The sequence below is a fragment of the Camelus ferus genome, chromosome 16, assembly GCF_009834535.1.
Source record: "Camelus ferus isolate YT-003-E chromosome 16, BCGSAC_Cfer_1.0, whole genome shotgun sequence".
NCBI lineage: Eukaryota > Metazoa > Chordata > Mammalia > Artiodactyla > Camelidae > Camelus > Camelus ferus.
The window spans coordinates 4574247-4596255 of record NC_045711.1 but is presented as its reverse complement, the minus strand read 5'-3'; the positions used below and the strand labels follow the sequence as shown (position 1 = coordinate 4596255).

The 22009-nt window shown below is 32.8% G+C and overlaps 1 protein-coding gene across 2 annotated transcripts in view; it reads left to right on the top strand.

The window, feature by feature from the left end:
* MED13 (mediator complex subunit 13) overlaps positions 1-22009 on the top strand; it is an 84561-nt gene that overhangs the window by 26809 nt on the left and 35743 nt on the right. For both annotated transcript variants that reach the window (XM_032498372.1, XM_032498373.1), the window contains exons 6-10: positions 197-391; positions 940-1102; positions 1301-1411; positions 11016-11699; positions 21529-21742. In XM_032498372.1, the coding sequence (XP_032354263.1) occupies positions 197-391; positions 940-1102; positions 1301-1411; positions 11016-11699; positions 21529-21742 (1367 nt within the window). The remainder of the gene's footprint in view (positions 1-196; positions 392-939; positions 1103-1300; positions 1412-11015; positions 11700-21528; positions 21743-22009) is intronic.

Below are 22009 nucleotides of genomic sequence, written 5' to 3'. Positions count from 1 at the left end.
CATCTTGTGGCTTCTTCTAGAAAAACCTTATGCCAGAAAGAGTGTATATTTATAAAAATACATTAAATATATTTTTATTTCAACAAATGTGATCGTATTATGTCTACTTTTCCATTATTGCACTTCTAAATCAAACTAATTCCACTACAGTCACAGTGGTAATTGATTTTCCTGTCCATTTTTTTTTTCCTTTCAGCTGGTGTCCGAATGATCTACCCAGCATGCTTTGTTCTAGTCCCTCAGTCAGACATTCCTACTCCTAGCTCTGTGGGATCCTCTCACTGTTCAGCTTCTTGCTTGGGTGTCCATCAAGTGCCTGCTTCCACAAGAGATCCTGCTATGTCTTCGGTTACTCTTACACCACCTACATCTCCTGAGGAAGTCCAGACAGGTATTGTACTGATTTGCTTCATTTGCTCTAGTGATATGTCTTATTTTAAATATAGTAAATGCTTAAAAATAATTATTTTGAAATAATTTCAAACTTAACTAAGTTTGCATATAGAGTAAAAAGAGCTCTTCTCATTCAGATTCCTAAACTGTTAACATTTGCTCCGTCATCCTCTTGTATGCATTAATTCCTTGTCACTGATATTTTTCTGAACTGTTTGAGAACAGGCTGCAAACATGATGCCCCATCACCCTTAAGTACTCTGTTATTTCCCAAAATTAAGGACACTCTTCCAAATGGCTGTGTAATCCTTCAAGTCAGAAATCAACAATGATAAAATGCTACCATGTAATCCACATCCTTTGTTCAGATTCTTTTTGCTTTCTGTATTTTAAGTAAAGTTACATGGTTTTTTGCCTTAAAATATAAGTAAGGTTAGCCACATAGTTGGAGCAAGTTCTATCAGAAATTAAAACAACAGAAAAACCAAATAATGTTACTTTAAACCTACCTTTATTCTTCTACAGCCTATTCTTTTTTGCTTTCAGTTGATCCTCAGTCTGCCCAGAAGTGGATCAAATTTTCTGCGGTATCTGATGGTTTCAACTCTGATAGTACTAGCCACCATGGTGGGAAAATACCCAGGAAATTAGCAAATCATGTGGTGGATAGAGTTTGGCAAGAATGCAATATGAACAGAGCACAGAACAAGTATGTATTTTCATTTTCAAGTTTAAAAATTGCATGTTGCTTAGTTACTTTTAAATAAGAGACACTTAAAGTATTTTAACAGTCATTCATAGGACTCTCATTCAGAAAATCGATTTTCAAAAATTCAGTGTTAATGCTTAATTCAGGGTTGCAGAAAATTCTATGAATTCTAAAGAATTTTATGATTTCAAATCTTAGGAGAAAGTATTCGGCTTCATCAGGTGGTCTGTGTGAAGAAGAGATAGCTGATAAAGTAGCTTCCTGGGATTTTGTTGAAGCCACACAGAGAACAAATTGCAGCTGTTTGAGGTAGAATTTTTTTTTTCCAGTTGATCGGTGTCTGTATGTATGTGTGTGATAGTTTCTTATGCTGTTGCATACTTATGTCCCGCTTTGTTTGAGGTAACTTATATAAGCACAGTGTGTTAGGATTTTTTTCAAAAGAAAAAAATTTGAGGGAAACAAAATTTCAGTAATTTTTGAGCTTATTACAGAAGTACATATAAATGTGTGTCATAAGGTCTTACATTGTCACCAGACCTGGACTGTGAAAGCCTGGTTTCACAGTCAAATAAACGAATTTAATGCTGAATTATGATATATATGGCATCTATAAGGTAAGAGGAACACAAGTCTCTTGAGAAGAGTGTTCATAAATGGCCTTGTGCCTTAGAAATTTCTCCCAAATGTTCTCATAAAAAAGATGATATATGATATACTAGATAAAATTTTTCACAGTCTTTTTTATAGTAAATACAGTATTGGGGTTTGTGTAGCAGTTTCTTATATCCCCTTGTGTGAGCTGTAGGTGAAATGCTGAAATAAGATTCAGAAAATAAGATTGTATACTGTAAAAATACAAACTTTCTAATAGATTATTGGTTGAAAGATTTGTAGAAGACTGGATGTACTTAGAATTATTTAGGCAATGGTATTTATTTTATATATTAGGGACTTTGATGAAATTTAATTATCAGAGGCATGAAGATTATTTTGCCTAGAGTTTATTATTTTATTCTACAGATTAAAGGTAGATCTTATGCTTTTGCACTCAAATAAATAATGGTATTGATGTCCCTAACTAGGACTTGTGAAAGAACAGTTGACCACCCCTTCTTGGCATGTGTATGAGCCAAAGGAATGGAGTGCCTGCAGGTTAGGACCAAGGTTTTTCTTACATTAGCTCTGATTGATTAGCTACAGTGACAGATGCTCAAGTGTTCTGATGTGTTTTTGCACAGATCAAATGTTCTTACATAGATTATTTGGATGAAAGACTATACAGTTTTTAAAAGTCTGGCAACTTCGTTGAAAACTTGCCTCTATTGTTGATAGATTGGAATAAGAATATGGATAGATTAACTTCTGTTTAACAATTTAAAATAATTAAAAACCACACTCACCTAGGAAGAAAAAAGAACCAACTTCGTCTTAAAATGCTGGCCTCCATGACGTTATTTGCCTGAGACCAGGGGCTGGCAAACTGTGATCTGTTGGCCAAATTTGGCTCACATCCTGTTTTGTATGGCCTGTAAGCTGAAATGATTTTTACATTTTTATATAGTTGAAAAGAGAATATTTTGTGAAAATTATGTGAAATTGAAATTTTAGTGTCCATAAATAAGAATGTATTGAGACAGAGCCACATCTGTTCATATATGTGTGAACTGTGGCAGCTTCCACAGGGCTGAGCAGTTGCAGGACAGACTGTGTGGCCCCGGAGCCGGAAATATTTACCTACTGGTTCTTTTCAGAAAAAATTTACCAGTGCCTGGTCTAAGACCAATAGAATGCATTAAGGAAATCAGGCTTTTCTTTCCCTGTATTGGCATTTTTATCAAGCAGCTCTTCTTTTATAGTTCCTGACTTGGACTTTTGCTTTATTCTTTTTGAAAGATTGGATTTTAAGTCTATTTGTCTAAAATAGTTTAGAGGAAGACAGAATACATGTTGGTAAACATAAGTTTAAGTTTAAATTCTTGGTCTCTAAGATGAACTTTTATTTTTAAAAACGTATTTTCTTACGTATTTCCAGAAATTCCTCCTAGGCATATAGAGGCTTGATAATAATGAAATTTCTTGTTGTCTATACGTTTGACTTGCTTTGGTAAATTTACCCCTCTAGTAAACACAGTATTTCTAATCATTTACCTTTTTTGCTGTTGCATCTTGTACTTTAGGTTCCCCCTCTTCTCCACTCCAAAATCTGGTTCTCGTCTTTAGCTCTTAAGTAAGGCTTGAAACAGACTTGGAACCACCATATGTGTGTATCTTCCCCTGCCATAGAGTACGGGAGGTTGGACATCCATAGATGACTGACTATCCTAGTCAGCCAGTTTGTTCTCACATCTATCCCTGCCTTTTCCCTGCTCTGTTCTATATTGCAGGGAATTATATTTCCTATGCTCCCTTGCTTTCCACATGTGTTTGTTGGGGGTTTTTTCCCCCAGTTTTATTGAGATATAGTTGACAAATAATATTGTGTGATTTTAAAGGTATACAATGTGATGATTTGATTAGTCCCACTTGCTTTTTGGTGTTGGCTAATTGGAGGCACTAACAGAAGATTGGTTGATGAGATGAGGGAAGAAGCCTGTGTATTTCCCCACCCCTTTTTTGAGCCAACTCTAGCAGCAACTTTATGTCCCTTGAACATCCCCTTCTTCCATGGTCCCACTTACCACTGGGCAGGTCCTGCTATGATTCTAATACCATCCCAAGCTTCTGTGATCTGGTGAGACTACATCTTACTACTTTTCAGTCATAGAAGTGGTAGACAATCTCTACTATTACTACTCCCTGCGTTACCTCATTTTCCTGTGGTGTTTGTTTTTTTTGTTTTGTTTTGTTTTTTGTTGTTTTTTTTTTTTTTTGGGGGGGGGGTTTTGGTAAAAATTCTCTACAATAAATTCAGTCTATGTGAAAGATAGGACTGGACCTTCACTGATATGTTGGCTTCTCTTAGAAAATGATTTGGGAAAAAAAAATTACATCGTTATATAAGCAGTTTGTATGAGTATATGTGATTTTTTAAATATTTAAAGAAATAATTTAAAGAAATTTATATTACAAATAGAACTGAAGGTTCCCCTTGACTACTCTTTCTTTGTAGATCCTACTGCCTCTCCCTAGAAGTGATTACTTACCAATTATGTATTATACTTCCATGATTTTTCTGTGATTTTGTGTGTATGTGTTTTTCCTCCCAGCGCATAAATATAATACTGATGTATTTGGCACTTTTTTGCTCCACTTTTTTCCCATTATAGTTGCTTGTGGATTTGCCTTATTGTTCAAAAAAAAAAAAACAAAACAAAACTTCTTGGTATTCTACTGAATGGAAGTACCATAGATAATCATTCTGAGTTTGAAGGACGATAAGTTGTTTTCAGAGATTCTTTATTTGTGTTTACTTTTTAAAAAATAATACTTTTAAAACTATCAATTATTTGTTAGTTTTTTTTTTTTTTTTTAACACTATGGTAGAAGATGTTTTAGCCTCAGGATACATTAGTGAATAAGACTCCTGCTATTATGAAGCCTAAATTCTAAGGGGAGTGGGGCAGATAATTAATTCATTTTCAAAAAGAATTCTTAATCCTTTAAAAATTTAAGAGTGATAAGTCCAAAGAAGAAAATAAAATGATAGAGTTGTGGGCAAGGGGGCTATTTAAATAAATACTTTTCTTGTGACTTCAAAAAGATTCTACCAGTTTTACTCCCACTTATTGCATATAAGAATGTTGGTTTTCCTTGTGCTTTCACTGATCTGAGAACTGTCGTTAAAATTATAATTATTATTTTTGCCATTACAATAAGTGAAAAGCATAAAATTGTTTTAATTGGCATTTTTCAGTTACTAGTGAGGTTAAAAATTATGCTTTTGTGGATATTAGGCTTTAGTCTGGTGGAATATTCATAAGAAAATTAGCACGTAGGAAGCTGGATAAATAGAAAGCAATACAGTAAGTTTCACTAAATATAATATACTAAATATATGTATTGTATAAATACAATAAATTTAACCCTAAAATACTAGGAACTTCAGTCAATAGGAAAAATTAAATAAAGTATAATAAAATAAAAGAATCACTGTTAGATTGTACTTTCAGGACAAACTTCTTTTTTAGAAAGATTCCCCAACTTGGTTGACTTCTAGTATGAAATTCAGTTCTCTCTAAAGAAGATTAACTTTTAGAAAAAGTTCTAGATAGAAGAAAGGAAATGTTATCAAGGTTTTGGAGAGCCACTGTTACTAGTATATAGCCCAAATTAATAGTTTCTTGGCTAGAGAAGGGTAAAGAAATGTATGGCTGTTTACTTTTCATATCCCTTGTATACTTGGAGTATAACCAAATAGTTCACCTTAGATTATTGGAGATCCTCTCTCTCCTTAGTGCCTTGTATAACTTGATGAATTCTTAAACTTTTGGTCTCAGGATTTATTTCACACTCTTAAAAATTATAAAGGATCCAAAGTGCTTTTATTTGTGTGTGTTATGTCTGTTTATATCATTTTTAAAGAAACTTTAAAGCACTGCTTAATTTATTAAAAAATTACAGTAAACCCAGTACATACTAAAATGAATAAAAACTCTTTTATAAAAATCAACTCTGTTTTCAAAGCAAAAAAAAAAAAAAAAGAAGAGTGCATTGTTTTACAGTTTTGCGTAGATTCTTCATTATTAATCTTAACAGAAGATAGCTGGATTCTCATTTGCTTCTGCATTCAGTCTTTTGTTTTATATTGTCTTGGTTGAAGTATGTGAAAGAAAATCTAGCCTCACATAGCTGTGTAGTTGGGAAGAGGAAGAGTATTTTAATACTCTCTTCAGATAAAATCTGGATATTCTTGGCTAGTAAACCAAAATTTGACAAGTGGTAGTTTCTTAAAGATTAGTCAGTATGGAATCTGAAACCATATTGATGACATTCTTGTACTCCACTAATAACTAAATGGATCTTTTATTTAGGTGTGATTTTGTAATATCATGCATTGATCATTTGGAAAATATCAGTTCACTTGAGTTAATGCATTTCTTCTGAATGTTGGCATATTTTGTTATATTAGTATCCAAAAATTGCATTTATTAATATCACCAGTAATCTTATCGGAAAAATTGTTTAAATATTGGAAAGCTGTCAAGCTCACTGTGGCAGATAACAATTTTCCAAATTCTAAATGATGTTTTAAAAGCTCAAATGTTATCATTTATTTTTCCTTAAAATGATAAACTCACCTTGGTTATTTTTGAGAACTACATAATCATGTCTGCCAAATAACCAAATCTGGATAACCATGGTTCATTTGTCAGCCTTTTTGTTTTTTTAAAATAAAAATGATACTACATTTTTATGAGAAAAGTAGCTAGTTCAGCTTATAACTTAAACAATTATATAGGTACTTTTTCTCAAAATTGTACTTTGACATACAGCAGAAATGCTTTCTGTGTACTTCCTATTTGTATAGAATATGCAAAAGCTGTGTATGTAAGAATTAAGATTTAATACAATTTTATTAAATTTAATCATTTTTACTGTCTTCATGAAGGACATTCTTAAGAGAAACCGGCTTAAAAAGAACTGAGTGTACAGTGGTTAAAGAAAACAGAAAACAATGGCTACTCCTACTAATAGTACCGATTCATGTTTGGTTGCCAGCAGTTTTACTGCTCATTGCTTTGCACCATCATTGTACATATCATTGTAATGAAAAAGGCAAATAATGTCTTGGTGCTGTTGTGAAAATGGTTTTGAGCCTTGTAAAACCCCTGAAAGGGTCCATGGACCATACTTTGAAAAGACACACAAATATTTGAATAATTAATAAATGAATGGTAATGTCATGGCATCTACTTACTCCTACCTTCTTACTCTGTTTTCTTTTTTCTGTTTTTTCCTTTGCTTTCCTTTCTTTTTCCTGCTGTTATTTTGACTGTTCTCCTTTTCCCCCCTTTCTACAGCTGGCTTAGAAGTTAGGTATTCTATTTTAATTCTTTTGTTAATTGAATTAAATATTTATTTTGCTTGCTTTCCTTAAAGTCTCAAGTTAATCAGTGTCTCTGTTCTCATTAAGAACCTTGGAACACCTTAATCTTGCTCCAGTTACCTTCTATGTTATTTTTAGCATTTTAATTCTACGTTATTCTGTTATGAAATACTTCAAATATGCACAAAAGTAAGAGAATTGGACAGTGAACTCCTGTATATCAACCATCCATATTCACTTACTACCTTTGCTTCATCTAGACCTCTTACTGAAGATTTTTTTTTAATTTAAAATATTTTATTATACTTGATTTATCTAAAATAATTGTTTTGACATACAATCAATATGAAACATTAACGAGATAGTTGGCATTCTTTGATAACATGTCTTTAAAAACTGGTGTATATTTTACACTTGTAGCACAACTTTGATTGACTCTCCACATTTTCAGTGCCTAGTAATGTGATGTTGGATACCATTGTTGGACAGCACAGCTTTAGAAACAGAGTTTGAAGTAGGGCTAATGTCTGGATGATATACAAAAGGCAAGTTTCTTTTCAACATAAATTATATTCTAACAGCTAGAGCTGTTGGACAATGGCATGCATTTCCTCATAAAATAATGCAATCCTTGTCATTGGAAATATTCAGAGAGGGGATGGTCAGAGAATGGATTATTCCTGTATTGGGTAAGACCTGCTGTTTGTTTTTTTAATGGCCAATAACATTTATTAAATTTTTTAAAAAGCTGTTTAATAATTTCAAATCATGCCCACGAATATAAAACTAAAAATTACAAGTTCTGCCTCTTATGTGTATGTAGATCTGCCTCCCTGCCTTCTTTCTACAAATGGAATCAGGCTATATATACTGTTCTGTAAGTTGCATTTTTTAATAAACAGTTATCCTGAGTACCTACACAATAGAAGGAGCAATATTTCCTTGGTATCATCTGATACCCCTACAGATTTGTTTCAGAAGTTGGTTTGTTGACTAGGATTCAAACAAGGAGTATACATTTCATTCTTAAGTCTTCCAGGTCTCTCTCTTAATCTCCTTCCCTCTTTTATGACATTGACCTGGTCGGAGAAACTAGGTCAGTTATCCTATAGAATGTCCCACCTTCTGGATTTCTCAGTTTGTCATGTATGGTAACTTGTTCTTTTAGTGTCATTTAGCTTCTTTTATCCCTTACATTTCGGTAAATGGAAAGTAGTTCTCAAACCGTGCTATCCAATACTAGCTATGTGAGCAACCACTAGTGGCAATTTAAATTTAAAGTAGATTGATTTGAATAAAATTAAAACCTCAGTCCTTAAGTTACACTAGCCACATTTCAAGGCCTCAGTATCCACATTTAGAACATTTCCAGAAGTGAGATTTAGTTGACGGATAGCACAGGGAAATATGTACAAGATCTTGTGGTAGCTCACAGTGAAAAAAATATGACAGTGACATGTATGTTCATGTATAACTGAAAAATTGTGCTTTACACTGGAATTTGACACGACATTGTAAAATGACTATAACTCAATAAAAAAAAGTTTAAATGAATAAAAATAAAAATTAGAAACACCTGAATGTGCAGCAATAGGGGAATGTGCAGAGAGTGTAAAACACCTATTTTTGAATATTATGCAGGCATTATAAATATTTATGGCAAATTTTAGTAACTTTGAAATTTTTTATAATAAACTTTTTTAAGCAAGTTACAGATTTATATAATCAATTCTGAGAAAAACATATGTAGAAGAGAAAATTATGGAAATAAATACACCAAAATGTCAAAAATAAAATAATAAAAGGGAAAAAAAAGAAAAAGAAAGAGGGAGGTCTATGAGTAAAGAAAAGTTGCTAGAGAGGAACAACTATTATTTTAAAGAAAAATGACTCTAGGGCAGTAATGGTAGCCATCATAGGAACATTGAAGGCTAACAAAAAATAGCAATGGGAATTTTGGAAAAAAAAAAAAAAAAAAAAACAATCCTGGCAGCAAAAACATAGATTAATTGTTATGTCGCTTCAACCTCTTATTTCAGTGATGAAAAAAAAAAAAAAAAGAACATTTCCATCATCACAGAGAGTTCTTCTGGACACTACTGATCCTAGAGGTTGTCTAGATTCACGTTTAGTATTTTTGGTGAGAATACTTCATAGGCAGTGCTATGTTGCTTTGTATTGTGTCACATCAGAAGAGACACATACCTTGTTATCCCACTTTTAATAACATTAAGATTGAGCAGGTGGTGATGAGCTTGATACCCTTGTTGTAAAGTTTCTAATTATGTTTACTCTAAGTAAAGACAGTTTTTCTTCTATTGAACTCTCTAATCTTGCTCTCTTTTTTTTCTCTTGATTTACTGCATTGTTTAAAACTTTTAGTAAAATTGTTAAGTAGAAATGCTGAGAGTTACTGTTCTTACTTTGTTCCTAGTCTTAAGGAAAAATGACTTAGTCTTTCATCATTAAGTATATTAGTTGTAGTTTTTCTTAGATGTCCTTTATCAGATTAAGTTCTAATCCTTGCTTGCTGAGTCTTTTTATACGGATAGATGTTTTGTCATGTTTTTCTGTGTTTATTGAGATAATCATATGATCTTCTCTTTTATTCTGTTAATGTGATGAATAATAGATTTTTTTCCTGTGAATGTTTTACCTTACATCTTTGGGACAAATCCCATTTGGTTATGATATATTCCCATTTTATATATTACTGGATTGCTTATATTTTGTTAATGATTTACATTTGTGTTCTTAAGGAATATTGTTCTGTGATTTCCTTTTCTTATGATGTCTTTGATTTTGGTGTCAGGGTAATGATAGATTTCTCCTGTGTCTTTTTGATGTAACTGCAGTTTTCTTTGATAACTTACATACTTTTTCCCCTCATGTACAAAAAGATGTCCAAGGCTCTGTACAAAAGGGTTTCTCAGCATGTTCCCTCAGTAGAGAATGTTCTTTGAAGAAGTGCCTGCCACTGCTTTTTAGTACTCTCAGGTTACCTCTGATATGACAAAAGCATTAATAAAAAAAATTTAAAAAGAGAACTAAAAAAAAAATTAATGAATACTGAATGCTTTAACCCCAAATACCTCCACATTTTCCCCCCTATTTTTTTAATTAAAAAATTTTTTATATACAACAGTATCAGTTGAATTTGGAAATCTGAAAGTGCACAATGCTTTACTACACTGAAAGAAATCTTATACTGAACAAAATGATAAGATTTTTAGGTATATAGTTTTAAGTTCTTCAGTTTAGAGTTGTTTCACATCATGAGGAAAAATTTGAGGCTTTCCTTTTTTTTTTCCTTTTCTTTTCTTTTCTTTTCTTTTCTTTTCCTGTCAGCTTATTCTTTCTGTAATGTAAGCCTTGGGAGAAGGAAGGTAGGTATGCTATGGGACCCATCAATCAGTCAGTCACAGAGCTATCCACACTGATCTAACATCAGTCTAGCTGATCTAACTTCTTTCAATCCAGTGAAATAAGTTTTCTTATTGTAGGATTGTAGATGACTGAGCTCAATCTGTTGACACTGATTTATAGTAATAACTAATTGTGAAATATCAAGATATATTCATAAATGAATAAATTTTATACCACTTTATACCTTTTTATCTTAAAATAACTAGAATCTTATCTCTATTCAGATAGTAAAATATTTAGATTATGTAAGGCAAATCATCTTTGGCTGTCTCATCACATATTAAATGAGCATGAGAGAATTGGTTTATGAATCTGCATGCTCTTAGTTTTAGGTCAATGAACAAAGTGGGTTTTTTTCCACATATATTCAAAAAATTTTACTCTTAGGATTGTACATGAAAAACAAGTGCTATCTGAAATGTCTTAATAGTGTTAACTTGTATAATAAAATAGTTATAGTAGTTTTACTATAAATAAACCTTTCTTTTAACTTTTCAGGCACAAAAATCTCAAACCAAGAAATCCTGGACAACAAGGACAGGCACCATCTTTAAGTCAGCAACAGCAAGTACTTGCTAAGCACAAGACCAATGAAAAGCAAGAAAAGAGTGAAAAACCACAGAAACGCCCCTTGACTCCTTTTCACCACCGTATATCTATTAGTGATGATGTTGGCATGGACACGGATTCAGCCAGCCAAAGACTTGTAATGTCTGCTCCAGACAGTCAAGTGAGATTTTCAAACATCCGAACTAATGATGTAGCAAAGACTCCTCAGATGCATGGCACTGAAATGGCAAATTCACCTCAACCACCCCCACTTAGTCCTCACCCATGTGATGTGGTTGATGAAGGAGTAACTAAAACACCTTCAACTCCTCAAAGTCAACATTTTTATCAAATGCCAACACCGGATCCCTTGGTTCCTTCTAAACCAATTGAAGATAGGATAGACAGTTTATCCCAGTCTTTCCCAGCTCAATTCCAGGAAGCTGTAGAACCTACAGTATATGTTGGTACAGCAGTAAACTTGGAAGAAGATGAAGCTAATATAGCCTGGAAGTATTACAAGGTCCCAAAGAAAAAAGATGTAGAATTTTTACCACCTCAACTTCCAAGTGATAAATTCAAGGATGATCCAGTTGGACCTTTTGGACAGGAAAGTGTAACATCAGTTACAGAGTATGTATTTTTTTAATAGTCACTATTATAATATAAGGGTGGAAATGATGTAAGTTCTTAATACTAGGACTCCAGAATTGGTTTCAGGGTAGGATTTACGATAATAAATCCTTTGAGTATTAGTTTTGTATAATTTCTTTACTGTGTTTTTTCCTCAGGGAACTTCTTTATTATGAAATATGTTAGTCACAAAAAAGTGGAGAAAATAACATTTATCCATCTACCAACTTAAAGATTTGTCCACCAACAAACTTAAGGATTTTACATACAATTAGAACTCCTGTGTACTATTTTTCTTCCTCCACATTTCTTCCACTGTCCTGAATTTGGAATTTAACATTTCTACACATGTTTTTATACATGTAACTCTAGTTAAATTTTTTAATTTGCTCTCTAGTATTTCTTTGTTATGAATATGCCATAATTTATCTACTTTCTAGATATGGACATGTTGGCTATTTTTGATTTTTCACAAAGAATGTAGCAGTGAACTGTGTATCCATTTCCTTGTGCTCTTATGCAAGAATTCCTCTGAAAATGAAATTGCTGGGCATATGGGTATGTCCATATTCAACATTAAGAGTTGTTGCCAAGTTACTGTACCAGTTTACACCTTCATCTCATCAACCATCAGATAAGAAAATGACTGTCACTCTACATTTTCCTCAGTACTTCGTATAGTAAGACCTAATTTGGCTAATCTGCTGCATGCAGAATGGCATCTTACTGTCTTAATACATGATTTCCAGATTCCTAGTAAGGTTAAACATCATTAAAAAGGTTTATTGGGCATGTAGATTTCCTCTTCTGTGGATTGCCTGTATATCATATTTTTAGTGTATTTTCTTTTTTTTCCTGATTTATTCTTTGTATATTCTGGCTATTAATCTTCTGTTTAGAGATACCTTCCTCCATTCTTTGTCCACATTGTGTATGATATACTTTAAGCAGAAGTAGGTTTTTTTCAGGTCTCCCTTTACTTTGTATGTTCTGAATATATTTATAGTCTGTCCCATAAGCTTTTTGAATTTTTATCTAGAGATTTTTTTTAAGGTGAAAAATCAACCAACAAAATGCCATTCTATTCATTAAAACTATCTACCTATTTATCAATGCAAAGCCAAGTAGTGTGCAAAGATTACATTTGCTTCTCTATCAGTCCATTGTCATTGAAAGCTAAAGGGCTTAGAATTTTGAAATTTCACAAGAATATGTGTATATATAGTGGTCTTTCATTATGTCCTTGTACTGGGCATTTGAGGAGGACTGGTTTAATTTGAAGTCTTTTTTTTTTTTTTTTTTTGTCCTGTCACTGAGAAATTTCTCTTTTTCTTGGCTAATATCTCCATTTTTCCCTATTCTCCGAGGAACCTCTGTAATTTAGATGTTGAAATTCTATATTTTCTCTAATTTTCCATCTTTTTTTCCTGAGGGGATTCCTTAGCTTTCTTTTAGCTCTTTTCTTATAGTCTTAATATTTCTTGCTCATTTAAAAAAAATTCTAAACTACTTTTTCTAATAACACTCCCTTGTTTAATGTCCTGGAATTTTTTTCCTTTGGAATTACTTTATTTTGATCTTTCGCTTTACTGTACTGCTTCTCACCACATTTCTTATTACTATTTTATCTTACACGTTTTAGAATGAGAAATAGAGGAGCTGACTGGAGATTTTGTGTATAAAGGCAGAGTGTTGGTTGGCAGGTCATACTCATTTGATAAATATTTTAGTATGAACTGTGTATCAGTTGCAGTCATTCTGCTTTATGGTAATGAAGTAGGGGATCTTTCGAGAGGGAAGTCCTCGTAGTTAAAATTCCAGGATGAAAATGATGCCAGATCTTGCATATTCACATAGTTTTTTTTTCTTAGAAAAGGAACCCTTTCTGTTCCTCTGTTTTCAACTTTTTTTCCTTTCTGTCTAGAGATATAAGTCCAGATTTTCTCTGGTTTTAGGCAGTTTGACTCTTTAGTTGTTTATATAGTTTGCCTTTAGCTCCCTCTTGCATATTCTAAGCCATGAGCTTACTACTCTGCTGTGTTTCGTTCATTTTGAGCTTCCCTGAGACTAAATAAAATGCCTGATCCATGTATATAGCCTCTCTCTCATTTTTCCTGCTGTTGGAAATTTATTTTCTTTTAAATTCCTTGATTATCATTTTAGTAGGCAAACCTGTGTGCTTCGTCTAGCACTTTGAATCTTAGAAATATTCTACTGTGGATTTTTTGAAAATTAAAATTAAGCTGAATTTGAAATTGAGGGACTTCAGGATATCCTTATGCTCATGGAAGAAATGGATCTCTTGAAAACAAATGATGTCTTGGAAATAAGTCTTAAAAGATCTTAATCTTATCTGTGCTGGCTGTAATATAAAAACCTAATCTAGCTTCAGCTCTTGCCTAAACTACTGTTGGTCTCCTTGTTTCTGTACTTCTCTTCATATGTTCTCTATACAGTAATCAGAATAATCATTGTAAGTTAAATAGTATGTTACTCATTTGCTTAAAACTCTTCAGTAGTTTCCTTCCCTTTACCTTTAGAATGAAATCCAAACTCTTTTCCTCGTCTGTGAGATTGTACAGTCTCCTGCTACCTAGTTCTTCACTCTTGTTTGTTACTTTCTGATTTGCTTCCTGATTTAACCACACCAGCTTTCTTGCTGTTCCTTCAAAAAGCTTAGATCATTTCTCATGGCCTTCAGAATTGCGTTACAGATAGGAGGAACAGCTCACCCTGTATCAATCAGTCAAACTCAAAAGTTACCTTCTCAGAAGGTATTTCCGTGCTGATTCTTCCTATGTCCTGTGCACTGCTTTCATTTTCTCCCTGTAAAAAAAAAAAATATATATATATATATATATATATATATTTTTTTTTATATATAAAAATATATATATATTTATATATATATATATATATATAATGCCAATTACATATATATAATTATCTGAAATAATATTACATATTTGTCACTGGTCTCTTCTATATTAGAATGTAAACTCTATGAGGGCAAGGACTTTGTCTTGTCTACTACTGTGTTCCTCCGGCATAAACACAAACACACATACACATCCCTAGGATAGAATAATCCTAGGCCACATAGTAGACATTCAGCCATTGTTTGGATGAATGAAATGACAGTATGGCCCTAGATTACGATTTTAAAACTTATTTTCTTTTTAGGTGTTATTTTTTTTAATTTAATGTGTGAAAAAACATAGTGGGGTAAATATTTTTAGTTAACTTTAAGAATGAGAGTTTTTATGGGGAGCTTATATTCATAAGATCCAGGAATTCTAGGTGTAACTTTATAAAGTGTATTGGCTGCTTGTGTACATGAGTATCTGTAAGTGAAATGAAGGTCTCTTATAAGTTAATACAGTTTAACCTTAGAATCTTTCTAAAATTACTTGATTTTTCTCATTGAGTAAGAATGAGAAGGAAGAAGCATAATGTAGAAAGGTAGCCATAGCATGTAGAGTAGAATGCTGCTGGATCAAGATTTTGTAAATTAAGGAAATAACATGCCTCTGCCTATTCCTGGTCACCTTTTTTTTCTGCCCCATAAAAAGAAAACAATAAAAAAAAGAGATTGAATAAAGAGTTTTTTTAATTGAGTGTTTCATAAGAATATTGTTTGGTTATGCTAGTTACTAAAATGTGTAGTATGTCACAAATTGCTTGTAGATAGAATCTTTGTTTTTGAATGGTACTAGTAGATTAGAATAGGGAAGGTATTGCAGAAAGTCAACTGTCAGGGGTTTAGCTGCTGTGTGAAGTAAGAAACATTTATGGAACATAATTGTTTTCTGCTTGGTAGGTTAAAAGTTTTGGTTTTTATGTTATCTGGATGATTCTTTCCTTTTCCTGGAGTTACTGTTCTGTGGCAGTAGTTCTCAACTGGGGCAGTTTTGTGCCTCGCCCCCCTAGGTAACATTTGGCAATGTCTAGAGATATTTTTGGTTGTCACAACTGAGGGTCTATTACTGACATCTGATAGGTAGAGGCCAGGGATGCTACTGAATATCCTACGATGTATAGGATAGTCCCCCAACACAGAATTCTCTATTCCAAAATGTTAACAGTATTGAGGCACTTTAATGTCACTGATAAGTTTTAACAGAAACTTGAACTCTAAAATAAGTTATTAAATTAGGTATCCCAGACATATTTACTGATTAGTGTCACTAGGGAAATGTTTCCCATACTATTTTAGTCTCCCAAAACCACAGTAAAATACCTGTCGTGGTCTTCAGTGTTTGTATTACGCTAAAACAAAGAAAATTTTTTTCTCATAATTAGTAAGTTATTCCAACAAGATCTTTTTAATTTGGATAGCTGCAATTAGTGTTACTTGAGGCGGGATATCATGAGGATCAATCATCTTCATATAGGAAGTGGCAGAGCCAGTTGACAAAATCAGATAATGTCCTTTGTCATTAAAAATAAATTCTATGAATTACTATTATGCTTTCTTGGTGGCATTTAAGCAATCTTAAATTCTTTATAGAAACATTCTGTAGTTTTAAAGATTAATATGATCAAACACATTTCTAGTCATAGAATAATCCATTCAAAAGCCTGGCTTGTTTTATATAAATTTGTGAATTCATATTACCAGTCATTATAAATTTCTATTATCTTTTTTGATAGTTTGAGTTTGAAAGTGTTTTTGAATGTATAGCAGTTAATTTTAATGAGGTTAGAGGGTTGTTGCAACTCCTGCATTCTTCCTCCTTTCTTAGGAAGATTATCTTTTTAAATTCATATACCTCAAAGATACATTTTATCAGTTTGAATAAAACTAAAGTTTCTCTAATATACAAGATGCTGTGAGGCACTGTTGGGGTATAAAATTAATTTGGTCCTGACCAAAATGAAATTGTAGTCTAATGGAAAATAACATTAAATTCTCTGGTAGAGATATGTATAGAATACAGTAGGGATGCAGAGCCAGAATGAGGAGTAATTTAATTCTATTTATGGAGATCAGAAGCTTTATATGGTTTATGTAGGTAGATTATAGGGTGCTACTTAGTAGTTTGGTATGCATGATGAGAAGTGAGACCAGCAAACTATGATAGAGCTATAGAATAGAATGGCAAAATATTATTTATAATCTTTATATATTATCCTTGAGATGATAGGGACATTGCTGCAAGTTTTTTGAGGTTGATAAAATAATAGGGTTTGGAAAATAAGGATTTTAGAAATATTAATCAAGTAGGATTATTGAAAGATTGTTTGAAATGTAGGGATATATATGTATGAAAGGAGATCAGTTTGAACATCTATTTGAATTGTTTAATTGTGAGATGATACAGGGCCCTCACTAGGAAATTAGAAAGACATAGTAGGGATAGAAGGATTTTTACAGGTGTTGTGGAGTAGACTACAGAACTTCATGGCCAGTTAGAGTAGATACATAGTGCAAAGAGGGACAAGAATGCATCAGTAGAAATTTAAAAAAATAGTTTGTTTATAATAGTTGACTTTTCCAGAGGTGTACCTTTTTAGAAATGATGGAGAAGAAATTTAGACCTTTGTTTTCATTATGTTAAGTGATAACTCGGTCTCCATTTGGCACAAATAAATGAATAAGTGAAGTTTTCCATTGGTTGCTGTTACAGGGTGGCACTAGGCTTTTATAATCGGTGGATAAATGAAAGAAAGAAATACTCTTGATTTTTCTGATCAGTTTTGGATGGTGATGGCTGCTTAACTAGTACAGAGTTCATTAGAATTTATTTCTAAGTGCTTCCTTTATTTAGAATTCATATGCAGCAGATGATGCCAATTTTTTTAGCAGCTAATTTAGAGCAAAATTCCTTTTCTAATTTGTGATAATTTAATTGGGGGAGAGAGACTTTGGGGATGAAGCATAGCATATCCCCCACATAGGATATACACATTTATGGCAAATACCTTTCTTTTGCTTCTAATTATTTTTAGTTTCTTTATTAGTTATTGATAACATCTACCTTAGAATAGTTGCCTAAGACCTTGTGACTTTTAAGGAGAGCAAAATTTCTGCCAGGAAACATTACAGTTGTTTAAATATATTTTTTAAAGAATTTAACACTTAGTTTTAGTAAAATTTGTGATTGCTTAAAATAGTCTGCTGTTCTGATCAGAAGAAACTTTCCTAAATCCTGAACAAAGAACTGTACTTGAGCATAGTTCTTATCATGTCTTGTTCAGTAGTAAGACTACATCAGGGTATCTTAACCATAATGTTCACAATAGTATTACCTCTTATGTTGTATTAGTGATACACCACATTTTGATTGTATGTATATAGTTATAGAATGCATTATTTGATCTCTAAAAGATAGTTTCTCGTTTGTTTCATAGACAGAAGTCCATGATGAAATAAACTTGTTTTGTCTTACTGTATTCTAAATCTTTTAGGATTTTTTTCTTTTAAAATTTTTTTCTTTTCTTTGAATCTTCCTTATTTGATATCTCATTTTAATACAATAAAGCTATACTTTTGACAGCTAGCATAACTCAGTTTCAAGATTGGTTCTAAATATTGCAGACGGTGCTGAAAAAGTTACTATTAAATTTTTTTTGAGATTTATTAAATTTATTTCTTCCTTAACATTTCCTTCTATAGCTTATCTCCTATAATTGCCAATTCTAAATATTGTCATACCTTGTCTGGAAGAATTTTTACTTAATAAAGGCATAAAAGCTTATGCTGCTATAAGCCATGTTAAATTCTCTGCAAGTACATTTTAGGGTACTATGTTACTATGTCATAGTAAAAGGAAGGAGCTACAATTAATGAATAATATAAAAGTAATTTCACTTTGCTTTGGGCTTTGCAAAGCTTCCTGTTCATGGCTGTACCTAATCATTCTTTTCTAGTTTGTCTGTATTTAGCTTTATATCTGATTGAAACTCTCTCTGTAGTTAACTATTTGGCTATATGTGAAAATTCCTTTTAGAAAAGAAGAGGTATGTTGTTCCTGTTCACGAAAGTGTATGTATACTTTATAACTGGATAGTGACTAAATGATAACTTGAGTTTTTAACCTGGCATCTCTTAAATATCACAATTACTCAATTTTTATCAGTTTTAAATATAGAAAGATGTATAATATAAATCACTTATTTTTAACTTTATTGTGACTTGATATTTTTGATATTATTGACTTCATTTAAATTCTTTGCATATCCCAATGTCTGTGAGAACTTTCAATAAAATAACAAAAAGTTGTCTTTAGGTATTGCATTTGGTTTACTCATTTTTATTCCTAATAGAGCCCTGCGCAGCAGGATTTTTCCTTTTAATGTTACTGCCCACTAGCTTAACAGCTACCTGTGTGTAAACAGTGTGGCAGTTTTTAATGCTTCTGCCAGAGGACACCTTAATATGAAAAACAGTTTTTTTATTCACCTTAACACAGTATAGTCTTTCAGATTAGCGAGTGGCGGTGGAGGTAGGTTCTTATACTTTCCCCTGTGAGTAGTTGTGTGAATATGCATACTTAAAACCTTTCCAGCCCTACCTAACTCTGCCATCAGGTGACTCTTTTCTTTCTACATAATTTTCACATCAAAGTCAGCATACCCTGATTCCTATTTCATGAGGTTATTTTAAGTATTAAATAAGAAAATGCATGTCAAAGTAGATGGAAGTGCTATTTTGAAGAGTTTTATGTTGGTATCTGATAGACAATTCAGGAGACAGTTCTTTAGGGTCTAATATGGTGAGGTACAAAGTTTCTCTTAAGAAATGCTTATTCGTTTGTAATTAGGTGTTTTTTGTTTTTTGTTTTTTTAATGGAGGTACTGGGGATTGAACCCAGGACCTTGTGCATGCTAAGCATGTGCTCTACCACTGAGCTATACTCTCCCCCTTCATCTGTAGAACAGAACTAATCTAACAAATAGAGAACATATCCCCACTGACAATTGTGTTAGCACTATGTTCCTGTGGATGAAAATTTCTGTAGGCTTGGGATTTTAGTTTTGGGGATGAATCTGAGGCATATTGGGAATAACAGAGACATACATCATATCTGAAAGCATGTTTAGAAAATATCAGTTATTCTTTTGATCACCTGTTTCAACATTAATTTATAGGGTGTAGAGTGCTTCTAGTATTGGGCATTGGTGAATAGATTAACAGGATATGGTATCTCTGTCATTCAAAGAATTTATAAACTAGCAGATACCGTTATTGCTCCCAAATCTTACTTCTCTTAGGAATTTTTGTCTTAATACTCAGGACAGACAAGCAGTGACAGCCGTTATCAATTTCTAACGAATAAAGAGGGTTTCTTTCAAATTACAAGATACTGCATTTTAGAATCATTAATGCAAACACAGTATCTCAATCCTGTGTAGCTTTTAGATTTCATGTATTAATTTAGCAGATGTTTACTGAGCACCTATTATGTGCCAGGCACTATTCTAGACATTTGGGATAGTTCAGTAAACAAAGAAGGTATTTAGAGGCTTACACTCCAGTGGAAGTGACAGTCAATCATGAAGCAAATTATATGGTTTGTTAAGAGACAAGTGCTATGGAGGGAAAGATAGAGCAGAGTAAAGGGGATCAATGTTAAGGCAGTGACGTTTGGATGAAGGCCTGAAGAAATTCAGGGAGTTGGCCATGCAGATATTGGGAGGAAGAATGTTCCAAACAAAGAGAACAGCCAGGATTGTGTCTGACCTGTTTAAGGAATATCAAGGAAGCCCCTGGAAAAAGAGTGAGAGAGGGAGAAGTAGACGATGAGGTTGGAGGGGTAAGGCAGAGACAGACCATAGAAAGCTTTGGTAGGATATTATAAGGACTTTGGTTTTCACTAAGTGAAATAGTCACTGAAGGATTTTGAGCATTATCTGACTAGAAGCTTGGCTGCCGCTCTTCTGGCAGCCTGGGAATCTCAGCTTTGCAAGCCACAGAGAACATGAATCTAGGAGTCTAAAAGTGTTCTATCCCCGAGCACCTTGGTCTTCAGAGTTGTGAAAGTCCTGATGATTTTCAGGGTTCTGTGGTGCAGGTCAGCTTGTTGTGGCTTCCCTCTCTTAGTCTTAGATTTCGCCTTCTCTGCTCTCTCGGTTTCCAGTAGTTCGTCTTTCCAACATCCCTGTTGTCTCCTCACTTTTTCTATTGTCCTTTTTCATTTATTCGATATTTTAGGAGAATACAGAGAAACATTTGTTTATCAGTCACCTGGTAGAACTGGAAGACTGATACTGTAAAATTTATGTGATTATTGAAAACCTCTGAGGTACTTGCACTGAAACTCCATTTGTGATTGTAAAAACATTTTGCTGGAACTAGTCATAGTAATGTTATTTTCATGAAACAAATGAGGCTCTTAAATTTTTAAAAATTAAAATATGTCCACTCATGGCAATAGGAAAAGGATAATCACTTTCATTGTATAAATGTATAAAGGTATAAATTATATGATAGTAGTCTTATTTCACTGTATAGCCCACATTTTGAAAGTTCTTGAGCTGGATCAGTTTAGATTTAAACCCCTTTCAAGTGAATGGATTTGGACAAGTCAGAGTGCTCTTGAGGACTTGGGAACAGACTGGATTACCAAAAGGTGACATGTTTTGTTGGGAAGACTATTGAGACCTGGATTTTAGCTCCATTTCTCTATTGCTAAATTTGAGATACTTCAGTAAATCACATGACCTTTCTATGACTCAGTTTCTTCATTTGTAAAATGAAGAATTGCAAGTTAGATCATCTCTAAGTAATTCTAAAAACTTTATGATACTTATGACATTTTGGAAATTTTTATGCTTTATAGAGAATAAATGTAATTAATTTTCTAATTTTATTTTTTTTACACAGGTTAATGGTGCAATGTAAGAAACCTTTAAAAGTTTCTGATGAATTAGTGCAGCAATATCAAATTAAAAATCAGTATCTTTCAGCAATAGCATCTGATTCAGAACAAGAACCTAAAATTGATCCTTATGCATTTGTTGAAGGAGATGAGGAATTTCTTTTTCCTGATAAGAAAGATAGACAAAATAATGAGAGAGAAGCTGGAAAAAAACACAAGGTAAGAGAAATCAAAGTGTCACTGATGATTTGTAGCTCTGCATATAGTACCACACTTCTCATTAAAAAAAAAATATATATCATTTTAACTTAGAAAAACATTTTTAAAAAATGGGTAAATCAGGCATATAAAATTTAGGAGATTATATGGACTTGAAATTATAGCTGGTCTATTAGAAAGATCTTTATTGTGAAAGTTTTGGGGTTGGAGAAAGAGTACATTAATTTCTGTTACATTGAAATCAGAACATTTAGGTAGATGAAGTGT